Genomic DNA, 22224 nt, shown 5'->3' on the forward strand with positions numbered 1-22224 from the left:
CTGCTGCCCTCTTGCCTGGGGAAGAAGAACTGGACCTGCAATTTCATCTTGAACCTAGGATCCTAGAGTGACTCCAAGGGCTAATCCGCAGGCCTCCTGATCTGAGCCTCAGGGACATAAAAGGATCCCCAACCAGCTTCTGGACCCAGTTGCAGTTAATTCCGAAGGCTTATGCTTTAGTGGGTTTGGAATTGTCCAGTAATGTCTTGCTAGGTTCCACCAGGGCAGTTGCTGCCTCGTGGGGTATCACTACATGAGATTTGTAGGGTAACCATTTGGGCTACCCCCTACACTTTTCTTTCTCGCCATAGATAAGATTTGTTTTCCTCGGATACTGACAATTTTTTTTTTCTGTCTTGAAAACGGCAATGCAGTAATTTTTTAACCATATCCTTATGCATCATTTTAATGAGGACTGTATTTTAGGCTGGAATTCCAGATCTATCTGCAATATTACTTTATCAGGAAAAAACCTCAGAGAAGGAAGTGAAATCAACAAAGAGATTTATACCCCAACCACCTGGCAGAGGAGAAAGCAAGCTAAAAATCAACCTTAGCTGTCACCCAAGCTAGATCAGCCTGCTCCAAGGGTTCAAGTGGTTTTTTCTGCAACCCTTTAGAACTACCGAAAGGTCCCAGGATGGAAGAGAGTAAGAAAGAAGAGGCCATTCTGCAAATAACATTTCAGAAATTTGAGAATCAAGGGAAGAATAGAGTAAAGCGAAACTACTGTTATGAGCCCCGATGTACCCCAATATAGGCCTAGGTAGCTTCACAACGTTTTACCTACATTTGTCCTACCTAGCTCCGCATTATGGCTCTGGTGCTGACCTTTTGCCTAGTTATGCGCCACATAAATGTTGTTTGGTTTACTTCGAAAACCCAAGCCCATTTATTATGCATAAGGATTCTTAGTATCACAATGCAGGATTAACATCTTCTATATAATAACTCTGTACAAATGTCCCCTCTATCGGCATCCTTGGACGACAGGCCCACAGTACCATTACACATCTAGGTAGAACCCCTGAGGGTACCTTTTGTGTATATAAGCACCACATCTTCACTGGGTAAACCAGAGGAGAAGCTTCCATGCCTACAACAGACGCTGAAGTCCCTGCACATAGAAACACCAGCACACAGTGGTCAGACATCCCTTGAGGGGTGTCCAACTCGAAACAAAGATGGGGTTCTTCGTTTTTTCCCACCAGGTAATGGGGTTGGCTCTTTCCTAGGGGGATTCTTGGCTTCACACCTACATACATGCTAGGCACACTTAGGTACACTTAGCTAGAGTTTGCATCTTAGGAGTCCGCTTGTTTACTGCTGTGTATCTATATGCCTGCATATATTCACTGTGTTAGCACTATGTTAGAATTCTACCTTTTCTTTACACTCCTGGTGCTTGTAATCATATATATCTGTTTCTGTCTAACAGTTGTTTCAGCACACGTATTTTATACTAAAATGACGCTGGTTCAAGAAATGCTCATTGAAAACGCCCCCATTGTTTATTCTGCGTAGCTCTTTGAGAAGAAGTGAGCACGAGTGAGTGAGCGAAAAGAACTGTACTGTTTCCACAATCCCTGAAGGTTCAAGGGTTGTCATGTTCGATAGTTGCCAGAGATTATTCGCTCCTTGGTAAAGTTAGGGGGCATATGGTCGCACTGGGAGCTAGCTGGTCTAAAGGATAACATATTTGTTGGGGGTGTCTTGAATCAGTCTGGACACCAATCCCTTAGTTTATATAAACGCGCAGGCCCTATATGGATTTATAAGAACTACACAACACTATGAACTCTCGACAGGATCTTAAGGCCGCCCACGGGGACAACAAAGTACAAGGTGAGAGACTCTTACCTAATCCATCCAAAAGTAAATCTAGAATATTAAAAGGATCACCCACCACAGGATCCACCCCTACCCCAGAACACCAAGAACATAAATGTCTCCATCATTTGGAATAGGATGTCAAGGTAGAGTCTTTCTTCACAGTCTGAATATCACAAGACACTTCTCAGGAGGAATCTAGCTGTTGCAACCCAGTCTGTTCAATTTACAGGATGTCAAACGCAAGTGATGGATTTGAGACAAAGTCAGATCAAGAATTTGAAGAGGACTCAGAAAAAATGGTAGAGTAAGATGTGGTTCCACAGCTAGCTGAGGTAATAAAGGGAACAACGTCTTGGAGAACTATAAAGGGCTATGCTCATGATTGGAGCACTCTCTTTGTGAATCCTCCGAAGCACCTCTAGAGGAAGGGAAACAGAGGGAAGGCATACAACAGGGCTTGTGACCACGGAATCACCAAATGGTCACCATCATCCAAAAACCAGACTTCTACATAAGTTCCATCTGTACAGGATTTGGGGAGAAGAACAATAATGGGCAGACAAAAGTGATCCACCACCTACTGAAAGGCCTGAGGAGTCAGGTGAAATGATGCTGAAGGGGAAGGTTGCAATTTAGACAGTCTGCATTGAAATAGACTGATCTTTTTTTTTTTTATGTCCTCATTTATGCGATCTTAAAGAGAGGAAATGCAATTAGGTCCTCTTAAATTTAGGTGCCCTTGGAGTGAAATTTAGAGGCCTTGCTTCAACACCCCCGATTCCATAAATTAAGGGTTTTGGTTCCTGTATCCATGGACCATCGGCTTTGATTGCGATGTTTAAATCATCGGACAACCCTCCCTGCCCTACCATCTAACATTGTCCCATAAGTCCCAAAACTCAGTGCGTTTACATACTGCTCTAGATTTATCCATAAACCTAAATCTATGCACAGACCCCACCCATTCATGGATCAGTGGAGAAGAGGGGAGTATCCACTTTATACAAATTTCACGTCTCGCTACAAGTATAAGTATAAATAAAAGATGTTTCTGTTTTTTAGTCAAGTTAATTTTACAATCAAGGATACCCAGGATACCAAAAATAACAGTGAAAGGTCTTACCTTGAGAGTCAGATTTAAACATTTACCAATAAATTTGCCAACTTCATTCCGGAACTGACCAAGTTGAGGGCAAGAATAAAACATGTGGATGTCATTTGCTTCATTCTCGCCACATTTTGGACATTTTTTCGTCACCTGGATACTCATTGTGGAAAGCTTCCCAGGAGACCAGTGAGATCTGTACAGGGTAAATAGATGATTTTTCCTCAATAAGTAAGTGTAAGATACTTGCCAAACCTGTTGTAGGTCTTCAGCTGGAAAGATCCTCTTCCATTTATAATCTGGGATATCATAGTCTGATTCCTTCTTCTCTACCGGGGACCAATACCACTTTGCGACTTCTTTCTTTCCAGGGGCTTTATGTAGTTCGACCCCTACAATTATGGAGTCTTCTGGTCCAATAGTTTGAGATTTAACCCAGTTAGCCAATTGGTAAAATTTGAACCTCGAGATTCCATTCGCAGTTAACATTACCAAGTCTTCCCATGATTTTAAGTTGCCATTTTCTAATAGATCTCCCCAAGTTGTTATTCCAGATCTTTTCAAGGGAAGAGCTAGGGAATCCTGCAAACATTCAGGAGTACCGGGCGAATTCCATATTGGAGCTTGTGAACTATAGTATGGGTAACTCCAAATTTTCCTTATATCAGCCCAAAGTTTACATGCCGATCTCAGCACCTTTAACTTAATTTTCTTAAAGAATCTTGGATGTCCAAACTTGTACAAAAAATTACTATGATTTGTTGTTGCTTTCCAATAAAGGGAGTACGAAGCATAATCTTGAAAGAGGTGCCTTAGAAGGTCTGGGCTAGCAATCTCTCCTCGGTGTTTTTTTTGGCTCAGATTTTTCCAGGCTATCCTAGACATTTTAGATGCCCAGATGAAGGAGTTCAACTCACTCTGGATCTTCTTTATTTGAAATGCGTTGAACTCCTGAGGGATAGCATTGAAAACAAAAGTAAACTTGGGTAGGATAGTCATTTTTATTACATTGACTCTCCCTATAAAGGATAAGGATAGACAGGACCATGATTTTAATAATTTCCTCATTTCTTTAGTTTTTAGTAGCAAGTTCGCTTGAGCAATTTCGTCAATGTTTTTTCGAATATGAATCCCTAAATATCGGATTTCCCTCTTAGAGTCGTACTGGGAAAGGGGTAGATTCCACTGCATAATCTCAGTTTTTTGCTGGTTTATTTGGTACCCAGAAATCTCCCCAAAATTTGCCAGCAATTCGTTCATAATAATAGTTGTCTCTGTTAAATTGTTTGAGTAGACCATCAAATCGTCGGCAAATAGTGCCACTTTTATCTCCCAATTATTGAAACTAAAGGGGATAAGATCATTAGAGAACCGAATCGTGTTGGCCAGGGGCTCTATATATAAGTTGAAAAGTAATGGGGGAAGGTGGCACCCCTGTCTTGTGCCCCTCTTAATTTGGACATTGTTAGTTGTAGCACCGTTTATCAATATTTTCCCAGTCGGGGCAATATAAATGTTTGCTATCGCCTTAGTGAAATGTTGACCTAGGTTATTGTATGTAATAACTTGGTATAAGTATGACCAGTTAACTCGGTCAAAGGCCTTGGCCGCATCATAGGTAAATATTGCTAAAGGTACCTTCTCATGGGTTGCTATATCTATGGCTCCAATGAATTGGTGTGTTAAGTCATGCAACTGTCTCACTCTAATAAAACCCTTTTGCCCTCATGTATTAATTTACCAGAGAGAGAACCAAGTCTTTTTAGCCAATATCTGGCTGTACACCTTATAATCGGAGTTAAGAAGCGAGATTGGCCTATACGACTCGCAGTGGGTGGGGTCCTTCCCCGGTTTTAAAATCAGGCTAATTGTGGCTTCATTCCAAGATTTAGGGACTGGTAACTCCTCAAGAAAGATGGTATTAAATACATTTGTCAGTATCGGAGCTAGTAAGTCTTTCAAAACAATATAAATTTCATTTGGTTGGGCATCTGGGCCAGCCGCTTTATTTATTTTAAGGTTATTCATTACATCTAGCACCTCCTTCTGGGTAATCCGTTCGTTCAGAATACTACAGGAAACACTATCTAGTTTAGGGGTTTGTGATTTGTTTAAATAAGCTTCAATTAATGTTTGCCGAGGTACCAGCTCCTCTCCATATAGTGTCTGAGACTCAAAAGCCTCTTCTATGCCTGATTTGTCCTCAATCAGCTGAGTGCTATTTTCTTTGTGGATGGCGGTTATTTTCCTACTGTTGGAATCAGTCTTGAGCTTCCAAGCTAGAAGCCTCCCACAATTCTCCCCCCATTCGTAGTTTGCTAGGGAACTAGCTTGCCATCTTTCTCTTATCCTTTTCTCTAGGAAAAGTGATAGTTCTTGTTTCTTTACCAGACTCTCATATATTAACTTTTTTTGATCTTCTTCTGTCGTTGAGCAATCTATTTTTGTTTGTAATTCTAGTAAGTCTGATTCCAACCTCAACATTTTTGCGTTCTTAGTTTTGTTTTTACCCGCTGCTATGCCAACTAATGTCCCTCTAATAACAGCTTTAAATGCTTCCCACACTATTATGTCTGAGACTTCTCCCCCACTATTCTCCTTAAAATAATTTTCAGTTGTTGTTTTCAAGTTATCGATAACTTTTTGGTCTAATAAGAGAGACCGGTCTAAAGTCCACCTCTTTTCACTCTTAGTTGGCCCATAATTTATGTTTATTTGAACTGAAGAGTGATCTGATAGGTGTGCAGGGTTGTGTTGTACTAAGTTAACTCTGTTGCTTAATGTTTTATCAACCAAAAAGAAATCTATTCTGGAGGTATGTCCGTATTTGTAGTTCTTATAAGTATATTTATTGAGTTGATTACCTCTAATTCTCCATATATCAACTAAGCTCAGATCTTCCATAAGCGTGGACAGGCATTGTCGCATCTTAGGTAAGTTGAGAATTTTACTGGGGGGATATCTATCCGTCATTGGGTCTAGTAGGATGTTAAAATCTCCTCCCAAAATAATAGGTGTGTCTAGCATTATTATCTGGGCATACAAGGAAGACAAAGGTTCGGGGTCATCCGTATTGGGGCCATAATAGCCCACTATAGACAGTGGAGAATCTCGATATTTAATATTGGCTACGGCCCATCTACCTCTTGTATCTGCAATTTGTGTAACCAACGTGCAATATGGAGATTTTCTCAAGATAATTGAGACACCCTTGATATTACAGGACTGTGTTGTGCAAACTGTTTCTCCAATCCAGCTCTCATTTTTTATAAACTCAAGCCATTCATCCCTAAGAAGGTGGGTTTCCTGCAGTATAATTATATCTAGAGATACATGTTTAAGATACTCAAAAATCTTTTGCCTCCGCCCCTTCGTTCTTAAACCATTCACATTCCATGTTAATATTTTTAAATCAAACATTGGCCTACCTTTCTACTGCATCAATTTTGATCCTAATTGCAATACATTTTACATATCGGACAAATATTTTTTTTCATTTTCTCCCATATGCTCCCCACCAAAGAATAATTTAAGTAAGAAGAAAAAAAAAAACCTAACAGTGTGCCCACCCTGGAGATCCCTCCCCACTATCATGGGCAATCCTAGTTGCCCCATTTGAGAACCGCAACCGGGGCATTATTACAATTTGGCTCATTAAGCTATGTGTTCCTGTTGGATTTCATGCGTTCCAGAAACAATTCCACTTCCTGTGGATCCCTTATATTGTATGTTTTATTACGCCACATTATGCGGAGAAGTGCTGGCTCCTTCTGCCCTTATATCTTGCATGAATTTCCCTAAAGCCCATTGCCTGTCAGACGTAGCCTTGGAGATGTCCGAGCGAATTTTATAATTATAGCCATCTTTAGTTAAGACTCATGAGATTAGGGCTTTATTCAAGATACATTCTTTTATTGTGTAGGATTTGAAGTTGACTAAAATCCTTCGTGGGTTTTTGCTATCCTTACTTAGTCTAAATGGTTCTCTGTGGGTCCTCTGTATATCGCTATCTAGATCTTGTTCATCCATTTCAGGAACAAATTGCTTTAAGAGGTTTATAACAAAGGACCTTATATTTTTCCCTTCTCGAGCTTCCGGGACATTCATTATACGAAGGTTGTTCCTCCTGGAATTATTTTCCAGGATCTCAATTTTGTCTCGGAGCTCTTTCTCCGTAACCAAGGCTTTTTCATTGCTGCTTTGGCAGAGTCTCACTTCCTCCTTAATTTGTTCCAGGGCCGTCTCCACAGTCACTACCCTTTCTAACAATGTATTGAATTTGCCCTCTAGTGTCTCACATGTAGCCTGAATTTCCTGTTGGTTTTTTTCCGACTTAGCAAACCCTGCTTTCATTTCATTTAGTAGTGTAGCCACAAGACCTCCAACATCGCCCCCCATACCACTATTCATAGAAAAGTCGTTGTCTAGTACCGATGAAGGGGTACCAGAGTTTGAGTTTAATAGAGATTTGTGGCCCTCCATCTGAGAAGGCTGAGCTACCTGCTTTGCTGTGGAGTGATCCTTATCTGCCTCCTGATCATTTAACAAAAGTGCTTGATATTTATTAGGAGACTCCATTGAAGACAGGAGAGAAGGTGATATGGCTGGCGGAGGGGGAGAACATGGTGGCCGGCTGAGAGCCCTGGTCGCGAGCACCGCTAACCGATGGCAATCTATGCTATTCTAACTTCGCTTAACGGCTCGTAAATCATACCGGCTTTTTGCGTGTTGCCGTGGGACACGGAGGCAGGAGCGGGTGTACCGCTCTGCCGTTGCTGCTGTCTGTGGTTGCGGCGTGTTGGGGCTGCCGACGCCGGCGCTTTTGGAGCAACGGCGAGGAGGAAGGTCCGGAGCAACGCCGCTGGTGAGCGGAGAGTTGACTGCGCGGCTGCAGCTGCGGAGTCTCCGGTCTCTGTCCGGAAGGTTTGCTCTTGGTGCCTTAGTGCCTGGCTTTCGATGTGAGGGATCGCGGCGTGCAACCTGAGATTGGCCTGGTTTGGGTCTTGCACCCCCCCTGCTTCTGCCGGTTTCCAAAAGAAGGGAATATCGGCATCCCTGGTCCGCTACACTTAGGTTCGGGTGAGTGGGGGCTTTGGGGGCTCAGGGGGCCCAGGGGGTTCACGAGGGGTCTGACGCCTAATGTATGTTGATATTTCTGACACATGCCATGCTAGTATATGTGGGGGCATCACGGAGACGATAGTACCTCTGAAGACTCATATCTTGGTAGGATTGGTAGGACTACTAAAAGCGGGTTCCCCTACATGAATCACTACTCAGTAGATAGAACTGTTAAGTATCAAATAAATAGGGGCTTTTGGTCTAAAGCAGCAAGCTTTTACTATCTAACGCGAGTCTCAGTGTCTAAGCAAACATTTAGGGGCCCCCCTTATAAAACCTATGAAGTTCCTAAACATTAAAATTGAATTTTAGGACGTACTCAGGACCCGGAATCTCCAAAGACTCAAAACCACCTGTATTTCAATAAAAAAAAAAACACAGACTTCTCTGACCTTTTATTCCTTACTAAAAACGAGCTAGAGGGGACTGCCTGCATGAATTCATCCAGGAAAAAGGGTTGTGGCAATAAGAAGGGTTTTTTTCAATCTAAAGTATCAGTAGCGTCAGTACAGGATAAAAGCACTACCTTAGACACTAAATCAATCTTGGGCCCCTTAGACCCCGAAGAGCTTGTAAATCTCGATCCAACTAACCCCCCTGAGGTTAATGACAATTACAGGAACTCCGCTCCATCAATCTCAGTACCAACTGGGGGGCCTTTTTTAGTTTTGGATGAGAATCCTCCTCTCTCTTCAAAAAAAAAAAGGAAGACGGCTGGGACTTAATACATTTACATCAAAAGTGCCCCGTTAAACAAACCAACAAAAACCAAACTACTCAAAATACGAGAACCAAAATAGCAGTAGTCTCTACAAGGGCTGCCAAAATAGCAGTAAAAGAACAATTGAAGAAGGCCCCTCTCATTAAAACTACACCTTCATTGCGTTCCTTTTTCAAAACACAAGACAAGCCAGCATCAGCACCAGAGATTCTGTCCTCTGAAATAGACCGATCTTGGAATAAAACCAGCCTGAGTGAGCAAAGATGAGCCTCCACCCATGTAAGAATCTCCATGGCTTGAGACCCCAGAGCTGGGCTGTGTTCCCTCCCACCCTCCAAACCCCCTCTCCGGTAGACATAAGCCTTCACTACCAGGTTGTTTGTCCTAATTAGAACTTGTTTCTGCAGTACCATAGGTGCAAAGGCTAGGTCAAGCCAATGGCAGCCATTTCCCTCAAATTTGAAGAGTTCATATTCTCCAGAGTTGACCCCTGCCCCTGAACGTCCCACTCCTTCAATGTGGTACCCCATCCCAACTGACTGGCATCTGTTGTAATGACTACTGGGAGAGGATCCAATATTCTAACCCCCTCTAGGAGATTCATAAGAGAAAGCCACCACTGAAAACCTTGATGAATGAGTGGTGTCACTGGTATCTGAATGTTGCATTTTAGGGAAGACTGAGGCGAATTGGATAGAACATGCAGCACCAGTGGTTTGAGGTAGAACCGATTCCATGGAACCATTGACAGGCAGGCCGACTCTCTTACCAGTATTTGCAGCCTTTGCCTGGCCAAGGCTGACTGCTGCTGAAGTAACCAAAGGAGATGTTGCTGTGGACTGGATGAAAAACCTTTGCACTCTTGGAATGTAATTGCACCCCCATGAGCTGTCACTGGTGAGCAGGAAGAAGATGTGAATTGTCCTTGTTGAGAAGAAGAGCCAGCGAAGACACTACTTGAATGGTGCATTGAACATCCTCTAGTGCCATAAAAAACACAGATTCAACATTTAGCCGGTTGTCTAAATATGGAAATCCTTGAACCCCAAGCAAATGAGCCACAACTGGCATGAGTAACTTCGTGAAGACCCTTGCGAGTAGGAGTGGCCAAAAGACGGTGCTTGAAATTGAAAATGTTCCGCACACTCTGCAAAACAAAGGAACTTCTGAAAACTGTGATGAATTGGGATGTGAAAATCTGCCTCCTGCAAGTCTTGTGTGACCATCCAGCCCCCTTGTGAAACGGCAGGAATGATTTGTTGCACCATTTTGAAAGAAAGGTATTGCACAAATCTGTTATGGAACTTGAGATCCAAAATTGGATAAAACCATCCATCTGTCTTTGGTACCGGAAAAAGAACTGAATAAAAGCATTGCCGACGTTGGTGTAGTGGGACTGGAATTATTGCCTACTTTTGCAAGAGAGTCTGAACCACCAGGCAAATCACTTGCAATTTCAGTGGATCCTTTGGGAGAGGGATTTGCACAAAATTGGGTTCAGTAAAAATGAATTTGATACATGTAACAGACAATCTGGAGAACACATCTGGCAGACACCAATTACTCCACTTTTGAAAAAAAAAGTGGACTATTCTCCTCCAACCATTGGCAATCCAGTAGGTGGGGCTGCTGCTTAGGCTGCAACTGTAGTTGGGATTTTCCTCCAGCTGCAGGTATCGATGAACCTGCTGCTGTCACTGAGGACCACAGGGAGTCAATAGAAACATCAGAAAGAAATGTTGATAAAACATCTATATTAGCTAGCATTTCAGTAGTATCCTTATTCTTTTTAAGGGCATCAAATAGCAGTAAAAAGTCTTTCAAAAGTTCCTGAGACAAATATGCCACATAAGTAGCAGCCTGGAGTGAAAACTTAGAGGTCACATATGCTCTTTTTGAAGATGTTTCTACTTTTTTTTTAGTAGCATCTCCTTGGATGCCAGAGAGGAAGGGGAGACCAAACATGTGTTGACCATATGTATTTGATGAAGTTTTTACTCAAAAGAGTGCAAGACATAATGTTTAACCAAAGAACAAGGGAAACCTGTTTTATCAAGTTCCTTCCCTTTTTTCAAATAAATGTTTTCACTCTCATCATGGATAGGCAAATCATCAGCCACAGGAGACTTATATTGCAAGAAGTTGCCCTTCTGAACTTGCGTCTCCTGTAAACCCAACATGTATCTCACACGCTTAAACATATCTTGGAACTGTACGCCCCTGCAACCCACATCAGGGTCATCGTCATTATCTGGGGCTGACTTTTAGCAGCTGGTTGTGTCAAAGCTGCAGCCACAACCTCATGAATCATAGCCTCCGAATCAGTGTGTGAAACAGCCAGCATCTTGTCAGTTTCGGCTTGGCCAGCACCCGAGGTACTGGCAATCTGCTCCATAGTAGTGTAAAACACGCTAAAGCAGCAAATTCTGCATTTATGTAGGTCACTAAGCAACCTAATCTGCTCTCAGAATCTGGAAACAGCAGCCTCAAGCCAGTGAACTCAGCCATGCGCTTACTGAAAGCACAAAGACAGAGCATTTCGTCCATGAAGGAAAGCAAAGACATGCCCAGTATCAAGAACATCAAGCTTCATGCTCCAGCTGCAACACCTGAGTGGGAGGGGGGTGAGTGTCTCAGTGACTGACAAACTGCATGACAGCTACAGTGAATTGAGTGAATTGAGGCAAACACAATCTAAACACAATCAACACCGTGAAGGTTTTACACTTATCGCCTGTAAGCAGAGCATCCAGAACTTTCATTAGATAGCATCACCCGTTCCGAATTTAATTATTTAGGTATCTTGGTAAAACGCACGACTCACTGCTGGAGGAGTATCTCTGTGCTTTGCTGATCAGGTAAGCAAAGACATTCTAAAGCAGCCAGGTTTCTGGCATCTTCTTGAAGTTTATAGGATCTGGGCAAGTATGAAGATAAAGGGGGAGTTTATTTCAGTGGTAAGGGGGCGTATATTTAAAGGATCTGCCCTAGAATCTTGATGTGCAAATGTGTGCAGTTTGCAAAAGCACTTTATTTGAGGACCTTAGCTGTCTGGGGGACATTTAGTGACATAGTTGTGAGTACAGATAGGCTGGATGGGCCTTGTAAACTGCCTAATGTTAGATAGCAATGTTTGAAAACGGCCTGCTTTCTGATAGGCAAACAATTCCGTTTTCTTAAAACGGGATAAGAGAATGACCATGCCGGTATATTGCAGATCAGCCATGCCTTTGTTTTCTGCACTACTTGCAGCTTGATCAGCAGGATGCAATTTACTGCTACCAGTAAAGCATTCCCATAGTCCAGGCGGCTGGTTATGAGCGCTTAGAGTAGGGTTTTTCTGGAAGTGTCAGGAACCCAAAGGTAAGCTTTTTTAGGAGCCTAATTGTTGCACAAGAAGTGTCACATGTGGCATTGACTTGATCTTTTATGGACAGAGATTGTTCTTTTTTCACTCCAAGATTTTTCACCACCTGCTTTGGTGCAGGGGCTGGACTAAGTTCTGGGTGCCACCGGTGTGCCGACCATATCTTATTGGCTTTGCAAAATAACACGAAGGAAGGGAAGACAGCAAGTGCAATGGGGGAGGGGCTTTTATCCCATTGGGGTTTAAATTATAAATAAAAGAAAGCCTAGGAAATCTTTCCCTCACAGGAGTCGGGCCTCACAGTAACAACAATGTCAAAGAGGACAGCCGTAGGGATAATGTGACAGTTTTGATGTAACATAGACAAGTGTCTTGTATCTCTGTGCAATTTTATTTACACCTTTTTTCTAGATAAAAAAAGCGCAGATTTGGGGAAGATTAAAAAACATAGTGAGAAAAGGGGCCCTGGCAACAGCGGGAAAATGTTCCTGTGGTGTTACTGGACAGACTACAGGTGGAGTTATTCTGTTTACCTGCTGACACTCAGGATGGTGAAAGAGACTGCCCCTAATGGTGCGAGGCCAATGTTGTTTATTGCCTGTAGCCGATCAGCTTGTGGGGTGGGATCCAGCTGGAGAGGAATGTCCAGCTGGCAGGGGACTTCTAGCTGGAGAGGGACATCTGGCTGCTGAGAACTAAAGTGACCACATAAGTATTCAATGGTTTATTTAGATGTGGAGAGAGCAACACTCCTCTGGCACTGTCCTCTCAACAACATAAGCATTAATTAAATGTTTGATACCATATTTACAATAATCAATGATACCTGAAGCTGGGCAAGACTCAATCTGAAGGAGGTTAGTTCATAAAATACCACCGAAGGAAAACTAAACAGGGTTTTAACATGTGACTGAAGATAGCAGTGTAGACTAGCTGCACACACTGAAGATGTAATTGCACTCTAATATATTGAAAGTACAGTTACAATTTGAACATCCCAATGAGTCTGCAGACAGCACCATTCCTCTTGAACAGCCACAGCCACTGAACAACCACCTATATCCCAAACATACTAACTCATGCTCTAGCATCACATTATCACACCTCTATCTAGCCACACCACCCTTTCTTGTTCCACTTCAAGGACACATCAATGGTACTCCTCAGATACAGAAGAGGCTACATTCTACTTTGAGATATCAGACATCAGTAAAAGTGCAAATTCATCAGCACAGAAAGCATGTGTTTATAGTAGAAATGTGGTGGTGAGGGTGGTGGATTAGCGGCACTGGGTTAAGGTAGTGGCATTAATAGTCATGGAGCTTGTTAATGTTTGATGCTTGCATTGGATTCCAGTGACGGCTAGAAATCGTTTAATGAGCCAGCCTAAGTTAAAATAAGAATTTCATCAAAATCCCAAACTTTCATTCAGATGTAGGTTTAAGGCATGCTAGCCCTGTTAATAGGCACTAGTAACACAGCATTCTCAATTACTGCCACAAAGTACCATACCTTGATGTTTTCATGCCCCTGCTAACTTCCAGCAGTTTAGGTTTACTGTGAAGACTGTCTTGTTGTCCAATTTATCTGCAGACTGTCGCCTTTGGTAGAGCTCTTATTTGACCTCAACGTCCCTAATTTCTTCCTACTGCCCTAGTTGACTAATTCTAGCCCTTCATCTAGAAATGTTGTTTTATATGGCATGCATACAAGGCTCTGTACTTTCATTCATTCAAACATGATAATTATAATGAAGGGCACACCAGGTACAGTGGTGTTTCTGGAACTTGCGGTGGTCCATAGAGCTATAAAAGACAGGAGAATAGATTACAATTGTAGAAGTTGATCTCATACCCTTTCATGAACATTTATCTGAATAATTCCTCTATTTCTGACAGTAATTATGGTGCTTGTATAGCACATGTCTAGCTATAAAACACTGGAGCACTATACAAGAGAGGAGGAAGCGTGGGCACCAGTGCACTCATGGCAAATACTATCAGATGGTACAAAGAGTGAGGGAGTGTATGCAGGCCAGGAGGTTACGAAAGGGGAGAAATGGATCCCAGCATTGGCAGACATTCATTATTTTCTTTAGGTTGAGGTATTTACCAGGTGTGATAAATGCTTATTTTTCCATGTTATTTACTTAAATAGGCATTACATGCAGATGAGGCATTTAAAACACTAGATATTGCATGTTTTGCCTTTTTCCAATGCATTTTTCCAATACATTTTGGGAGATTTTACTTACTGAAATCTTTTGTGGGGGAAAACGTGAGGGTTGTGATAATTATCACACAGCTTGGAATTTAGATCCATATGCACACTCCTATTTTCACAGAGGTAAACATTTGGCTACCAGCTTGTATTTAGGACCGAAGAAATACAGCCGGCTGAGTTGCGAGGAAATCCCTTCAATGGATTCTTCATTGGATTTAGCTCTTTTTTCCCCTCAATTTCTTTTAAATCTTGTTGCATTATCAATAACTATGAAATTATTGTTGTGATCTGTATATTATTAAGCACTATTGTTAGAGAAAGCGTTTTTGCAAAAGGGCTATATATGTATTACACAGTGGCAGTAGCCACTGTGTGGTTATGTAGGAGTCAAAGTTCCATATGAAGAGCATTTTTTGTTTTGCTAATAACTTTGGTGTCATTTGAGAAATCTTCACACAACTTTCCAAAACAGAAACAGTGTATCCACCTCAGATCCTTCTATGAATATCAAAATGAGTAAGTGCACTTACTCATTTTGGTATTCACAGAAGGCACTTACTCATCAATGAGTAAGTGTCTTCTGTGAATACCAAAATGAGTAGGTGCCTTCTGTGAATACCAAAATGAGTAAATGGTAGTAAGTTTAGGATTTTGTCTTTAGTTAGTTCTGTGAATCAGGCCCAAGGTTTTAAACTAACACAACCAGTGAAATTCAATAGTTATAGTTATCTCAAGTAACTATAACTTGTGCCCTAAAATTACTATAACTCTCACCTTTGCATGCACTGATTACTGTCACATAATACATCACTCATGACAAGTTCAATGGCAGAATTGATAACATCCCTAATGACATCTGAAATTACCTCATTGATAACAACACTGAGCATGGCGGGGATATGAGTTATAGTTTCTGGAGATAACTGACTGTTGAATCTCAGTGGTTTTGTTGGTTTAAAACAATATGTTTTAACTGTCATTTCCTTTCACCTAGCTATAACGTAAATTGAACCTTTGCTTTTTTCAGTAAAAAAAATCTATCTATCTACACTGAAAAAAACTAAGTCAAAGTAAAGTTATGGTTAGGTATGATAACAAAATCTGTTTTGTTTAAAAAACAAGCCTTAGAAATTCACAGATAAAAAACAAAGGTTAAAGTAATGTTATAGTTAGCTAAATATGTCATTAACAACATTAACGTTTTTAACTAAAATAAAACAGAAATTCACCAGTTATAGTTAGCACAGCTATCTTCAGCCCAGGGAACTAAATCTCTGAGTCCTGTAATAGCTGCCAGCAACAATTTTCTGATGTTGCTGGCAGCCAATCAAAGCGTTTGCTCCAGCTGTTGTCTGACTTCCACTGGAGCGAATTAGCGTAAGGAAAATAAAGCTTCCTGGCCCAAACCAATAGCTCTATATTTGAATTGGTGCTTTCAACCATCCAGATATACAAATATGTCTTACTCTTACTTTCTAAAACAGATTTACATCAGATCACAAAAAGCACAATGTGCAGACCATGATCTAGCATCCTGCCAAATTTGGTGTAATTCCGTTCAGCAGGTTTTGCTGTAGCCCTACCTAAAGAAGTTTATTGAAAGTGCTTGTGGATTTTTTTCTCGCCCCCCACTTGATGGATCAACCCCAAACTTTCCATGTACAAACTAGTCACATGTAGCACCTGGTTGGAAAGTTTTGTGGAGATTCGTCAAACAGTTATTAGCAACACAAAAAATTATTTTCGTATTGAACAGCTTACCTAACTATAACTACTTAGTGGCAACCGCCACTTAAAAACCTAAAGGTTACAGGGACATTATAGTTAAGAAATAGAATTTGATAAACCTTAGAAATTCCCTGAAAAAACACAAAGTTTACAGGGACGTTATAGTTAAGCTCAAAATTAACTCGTACAAAACCAGTGAAATTCAGCATTTACAGTTACCTGAGCTATCTAAAACATTCAAATCTGCAATACACTGCTTATGTTATGACCTCACATATTACATCACTGATGACATTGTCAGTGACATCACTGATGTCATCACAAAGGACATCACTGATGACATCATCAAGTGAGTGTAAGTGTTTTTAAGAGTTTTTTGGTATTAAACAAATATACTAACCTACTACAGAAGTGAAATTAGTATACTAGGTGTACTACTACTGAGTGATTCTACTAACATATATTATTTGAGTGGCAGTGCGACTGCATGTATCCTTGTGTGTATGGGTGTGTCAGTGGCTGTATGGGTGTATAGGTGGGTGTGTGTGTAGCTATGTGGGTGAGTGGATGCTGCCTCCGACGACCTCTCAGCAATTCTGCTGTTGGGACTTATTGGTGGTAACAGGAGGGCTTTTTGGACCCTAAAGACAGTCTAGAGCCAAGGGCACTTCCTCCCCAATGAACAGTGTGCCAAGAGGCGTGTTTGCAGAGTGGTGGTGAAAGGGGACATGGCCTCCGAAGTCCTCTCAGCAATCCTGATGTTTGGGATGTACTGGAGGTAACAAGATGGTTTGTTGGTCCCCAAGGACCCTCTGCAACCTAGGGGACTTCATCCCCCAACCAGCTAGGCACCAGAAGGCGCATTTGTAGAGTAGTAGTTAAATGGGGCAGGATGTCAGTGATGTCACTGACCATGTAATAAATACCCTAATATGTGAGGTCATAGCCAATGCATTGCAGGGGCATAACTTAAAGTTATCTCAGGTTACTATTACTGCTGAATTTCATTAGTTTCGTGCAAGTGAAATCTGAGCCTAACTATAATGTCCCTGTAACCTTTGAACTTTTTTCAGTGAATTTCTAAGGTTTTTTTATTCTATTTCCCAACTCTAGCACCCCTATAACCTTTGTTTTTGTGTGAATTTCAAGGTTTTTTAAATTCTATTTCCTAACTATAACATGCCTGTAACCTTTGTTTATTTCATTGACTTTTTACGTTTTTTAAAATTTTTATTTCCTCTCTGTAACCTCTTACATTTGTGTGAGTGAGTGCATGAGTATCTCAGTTTGTGCATGAGTTTCTGAGTAGGTTTGTAAGTGGGTGTGACAGAGTATGAGTGAGGCTGTAAGTGGGTATATCATTGTGAGTGGGTCTATGAGGTGGTGTGTGAGTCTCTGAGAGGGTCTGTGAGTCAGTGCCAGAGTCTCTCAGTAGAACTGTGAGTGGGTGAGAAAGAGTTTGAGTGATTCTGTAAGTGGGTGCATGAGTGTCTGTGAGTGGGTGTATATGTCTGAACTTGTCTGTGAGTGGGTACATGAGTGAATGGGTCTGTGAGTGGTTGTGAGAGAGTGTGAGTTGTTCTGTGAGTGGGTGCATGAGTGCCTGGGTCTGCTTGTTCTCTGCTTGTTTTCTGCCTTTTTCCTGCTGACATCTGACCTTTATTTTGCCTCTTTCTGCTTATTTCTGACCTTTATTTTTCCTCTTTCTGCTCGTTTCTGAGCTCTACTTTGACTCTTTCTGACATTTATGTTGCCTCTTTCTGCTTGTTTCTGACCATTTCTTTGCGGCTGTATTCTTGTTTCTGGTCTCTATTTTGCCTCTTTCTGCTCATTTCAGAACTCTTTTTTGGCCTCTTTCTGATAGTTTCTAGTCTCTATTTTGCCTCCTTCTGCTCATTTGTTATCTTTATTTTGCCTACTGTTTCTCGTTTCTGACCTTTATCTTGCCTTTTTCGACTTGTTTCTAATTTCTATTTTGCCTCTTGCAGCTTGTTTCTCACCTTTATTTTGCACTTTCTGCTCTTTTATGACCATTATTTTGCCTCTTTCTGCAAATTTGTAAGATCTATTTTGCTCTTTCTGCTCGCATATGATCTCTATTTTGCCTCTGCTGATCGTTTCTGACCTCTATTCTGTCTCTTGCTGCTTGTTTTTTACCTCTATTTGTTCTCTTTCTACAATTTGTGACCTATATTCTGCCTCTTTCTGCTTGTTTCTTATCTTGGTCATGTCTCTTTCAGATAGTTGCTGACCTTTATTTTGCTTCTTTCTGTTTGTTTATCACCTTTATTTTGTCTCTTTCTGCTTGTTTTTCACCTGTATTTTGCCTGCTTCTAATCATTTTTTACATGTATTCTGCCTCTTTCTGCTCAATTCTCACCTTTATTTTGCCGCTTTCTGCTCGTTTCTGACTTTAATTATACCTCTTGCTCATTTCTGACCTTCATTTTGCCTCTTTCTGCTCATAGCTGACGGTTATTCTGCCACTTTCTGCTAATTTCTGACCTTTTTTCTGCCTCTTTCTGCTTGAGGCTCTTTGCCTATAGCGTGAGCCAGCATTGCCCCTTCAGACAGGGAGCTGCTAAACAGTTCTTTCATCTGTTTAACTGCCTGCTTGACAGCAGGCAGGGAAACAGATGAAAACTCCACTCTCAGTAAGTGGTTTCACAGATGTCAAAGATACCGCGAAGTTCAAACAAACAGCTATGTCCCGGGGCGGGCACTCCAGGACATAGCAGGAGCCGGCCCAGTGTCATACATGGCTCCTGCAAGGGGGTACAACCCCCCTCCTTTGATCTGCATGGGCTGGCTCCAGGGAGGTGGTGGTCTTGGGCTCTATATGGCACGGGAGAGGGACAAAGCGGCTCTCCTTCCAGGTTTATTTATATCATAGGCCCAGGTGAGGCAGTGGTCCCAATGGCTCAAAAGATCCCATTAAGGGGGGGCTATGCCCCCCTCCATTATTCTATAAAAACCCACAGAAGGTGGTGGTACTCGGGGCTTAAAAGAGCCTTGTGCTCCTGGGACCGGGTCCACACGGGGGCTAAACAGTGCTTCTTTGTTTTTTCAGCCATGGATCCACTGCAATTCCCTCTGAAAAAAATGTATTTTACCCTGCGGGTCCCATGGGGACCCCAGGACCAGAGCTAGACCCCCTTTTGTTTTTTTAAACTCTTTTTGTGGGACTCGGCTAAAGCTGAGTCCAAAGATGGCTCCCAACACTTCCTGGTGCCGGTGTTGACAGCTAATCGGATTTTGGCATGGGGACTGTCGGATCCTCTGAGGATCTGCGTCCCTATATATAAAAAAAAATTCTTAATATCTCAAAAGCTGCTGAACGGATTTACACCAAAAGGGTTTTGTCTCGACCAAGAGCTACCTTTCACGCCAATTTTGGTGTAATTCCCAATGAAGATATGAACCTTCCATGTCTATAAATTAAACAGAAATGTGCTAAGAGTAAAGTTAGAGTTATGATATGTTTTACAGCAGCATGACATTTCAAAATTTCAGAAGCCTCGGTGAGCGTTAAACAACATACCTCAGACTTCAATTACAGCTCAAAGTGTATACACGGAAGGTCAGAGCAATGTAGAGTTAATGAAAATGATCATCAAAAAGTGCAAGATCATGTTATTGTAGTTACAAAATGGGCAGTGCTTGAGTTGATAAAAAAATCAAACATGCAAAACTGCAGTAGAGTATTTGAAGAAAAAAACAACTTGAAAGGTCAGAGGTGTCTTTAAAAGAGCACACTACATTTGGTGAAAGAATTCAATAGGAACTTAAGGGTAATAGTGATTTTCTAAAGTTGTGTGAGGTACTTTAAATTCTCTTCTTACTATTAGAAGCATTCCTGCAGTTGTGTAAGATTGTAGATTGCATTTCTTACTGGAATCCAACATAACGGTACTCGTTTAACTGAGCTTGGAAGTATGATATTGTAAGTAGGCCTTGCCTGGTCCCAATGTCTGTCCTGCGAATTACACACAGTTCCGTGAAGCAAGCAAGATAATTCACTCCTTTTACACTATGCAAGCTTATATCACATACATGTTATATACATACTCAAAAATTATGTGCAAGGGGTAGCTGTTGCAGAATATTTAACGGAACTCATTACAAGAACCTTGACAATAACTGGTGCAACTCATGGGTGTGCATATGTTCTACTTTTGCACCAGATTATTACTGTATCGGTAATTCATGGGGAATAACAAGCAAAGACATTTTATGTGACTGTTCTTCAGGATCATTTGTATTCCTATTGTTTCCCTGCATAATTTACTCCAGGTAGGACCTTGTGGAAATCCCATGAACACATTATTTATCTCTTTCGATATTGTACATATGTGAAAACAAGCATTTGCAATGCAATCTGGTCTCGCCTTTGGGACCTTATACATATTTAGCTATGGAGCACATTACTCTGGGTGCTGAAACATCTACTGTTCTTTAACATGGAGGAAAAATTAGCACCAAACTGCGTGACACACCAGTTATGGGAACACATGTAGAGAAATATGGCCTTTCAGCTGGAAATGGTATAGTTCAAAGCTCTGTTTTTTAATATAAAATCAGGGCCTTCGGTGGTCAAATCACTGAAAATACAAGATTTGAAAAAAATATGACTGTCTACGGGTGCTCATGGAAGACAATTTCTATGGACTGGAATCTAGAGAATGCTAAAGTAATTCTGGTATTTTACTGACCTCTGCTGGTCGTTTTCTATCAAAAAAGTTAAATAGAGGCAGTTGCTAGAAAAAAAAAAAGAAAAAAAAGAAAGTCCCTAAGCAGAAAGCAATTCTGGTATTTTACTGGCCTCTGCTGGTAATTTTCCATCAAGGCACCTAAATAGAGGCAGTTTACAGAAAAAAAAAGTCCCTAAGCGGAAGCAGACAAGTTCTAGGGCTGATCTCCAGAGCCCACAAAGTACGTACACATATAAGTATGTACTAAAGTATATACAAGAGGTCTTGAATGCTCGACCTAAAAATGGCTGCAAAAAATCAGCTGCACTTCTAATTTTCATGAAAATTCTCAGGGGCCTCAACACTCCTTTAAGGACACCTTGCACTTTGATGCCATCTTTCCAGCAGTCTCTTAATCTGCTGAACATACCTGTGCCATTGTGGTCGCATCTGTATGACTGGTAGAAGACCTGGAATCCAGTCCCTGTGATGCTCGAGTCACTCACGAACAGGATATCCATGTTGTTGGACGTGGATGTGAAGCTGTAAAATGAATCGTTGCAGATCTTCCCCAGGAGAGCAGAAGTATACTGAGGCCCATTGAACACAGAAATTGAATCATATATGCAGTTGGGAACAGTTTCCAGGCTGAGGAGAGAGAAGTATAGTGTGTCACAATCAAGTAAGGATACCTGATTAAGCCTTCAGAGAAAAAAAATATTTGTAGCTATACTAGTGCAAGGAGTGGGATGGGCAAGGGACAATAAGGATCACTGGAGGTCATGTAGAGGACTCGGTCTACCATGCTCCTTTATTAGTGATGTATATGCATATAAGGGTAGCCAGCAACCTCACATGAGGAGAAATCCATAAGATCCCTTTTGGGTGGAACGGGGCCCACAGAGATCATTCTCAACACAGCCTTCTATGGACCACATGGGAATCCAATCACACAGACCCTACTCGTGCCTAAGATATACAAGGGAGTTAGAGTAGTTACAATAGGAAAAAAATCTCGATTTGTTCTGTTCGTATTCATGCAAGGCCTCCAGGCTCTCTATGCCGGATGCCTCTGTTTTCCATAAGCTGCAGCACGTTCACAAGCAAGAGGAACATGAAAGGCTTTAGTTAGGACACAGCGACACAACATAACTCCCTCTGTAGATGCGTTCTTCCCATTTACACTCTTTTCACTAAAAGAAACCATGTCAATATTCAATATGAACATTACTTGAATGCTTCGGTACCTCGTCGAATGGGACATGTAATCCCTTTCTGTAGTATTTTGTTCCATTCCAATAAAATTTATTAACCCTGCACACACTTGTCAGATTCTAATCAGTAAAACCAATTTACGGTCTTATCTGTATTTTTTCTGTGTGGCACCTTACACACCTAGGAAAAGACAGATAAGAGCAGTTCCTCTAATTGGCCA

The 22224-nt window shown here is 41.4% G+C and overlaps 1 protein-coding gene across 10 annotated transcripts in view; it reads right to left on the reverse strand.

Moving 5' to 3' along the window:
• Positions 1 to 22224, reverse strand: part of LOC146866846 (scavenger receptor cysteine-rich domain-containing protein DMBT1-like) — a 1139300-nt gene that overhangs the window by 688086 nt on the left and 428990 nt on the right. For all 10 annotated transcript variants that reach the window (XM_085602006.1, XM_085601995.1, XM_085601984.1 and 7 more), the window contains one exon: positions 21220 to 21437. In XM_085602006.1, the coding sequence (XP_085458132.1) occupies positions 21220 to 21437 (218 nt within the window). The remainder of the gene's footprint in view (positions 1 to 21219; positions 21438 to 22224) is intronic.

The sequence above is a fragment of the Triturus cristatus genome, chromosome 1_2 (assembly GCF_964204655.1).
Source record: "Triturus cristatus chromosome 1_2, aTriCri1.1, whole genome shotgun sequence".
Lineage (NCBI taxonomy): Eukaryota > Metazoa > Chordata > Amphibia > Caudata > Salamandridae > Triturus > Triturus cristatus.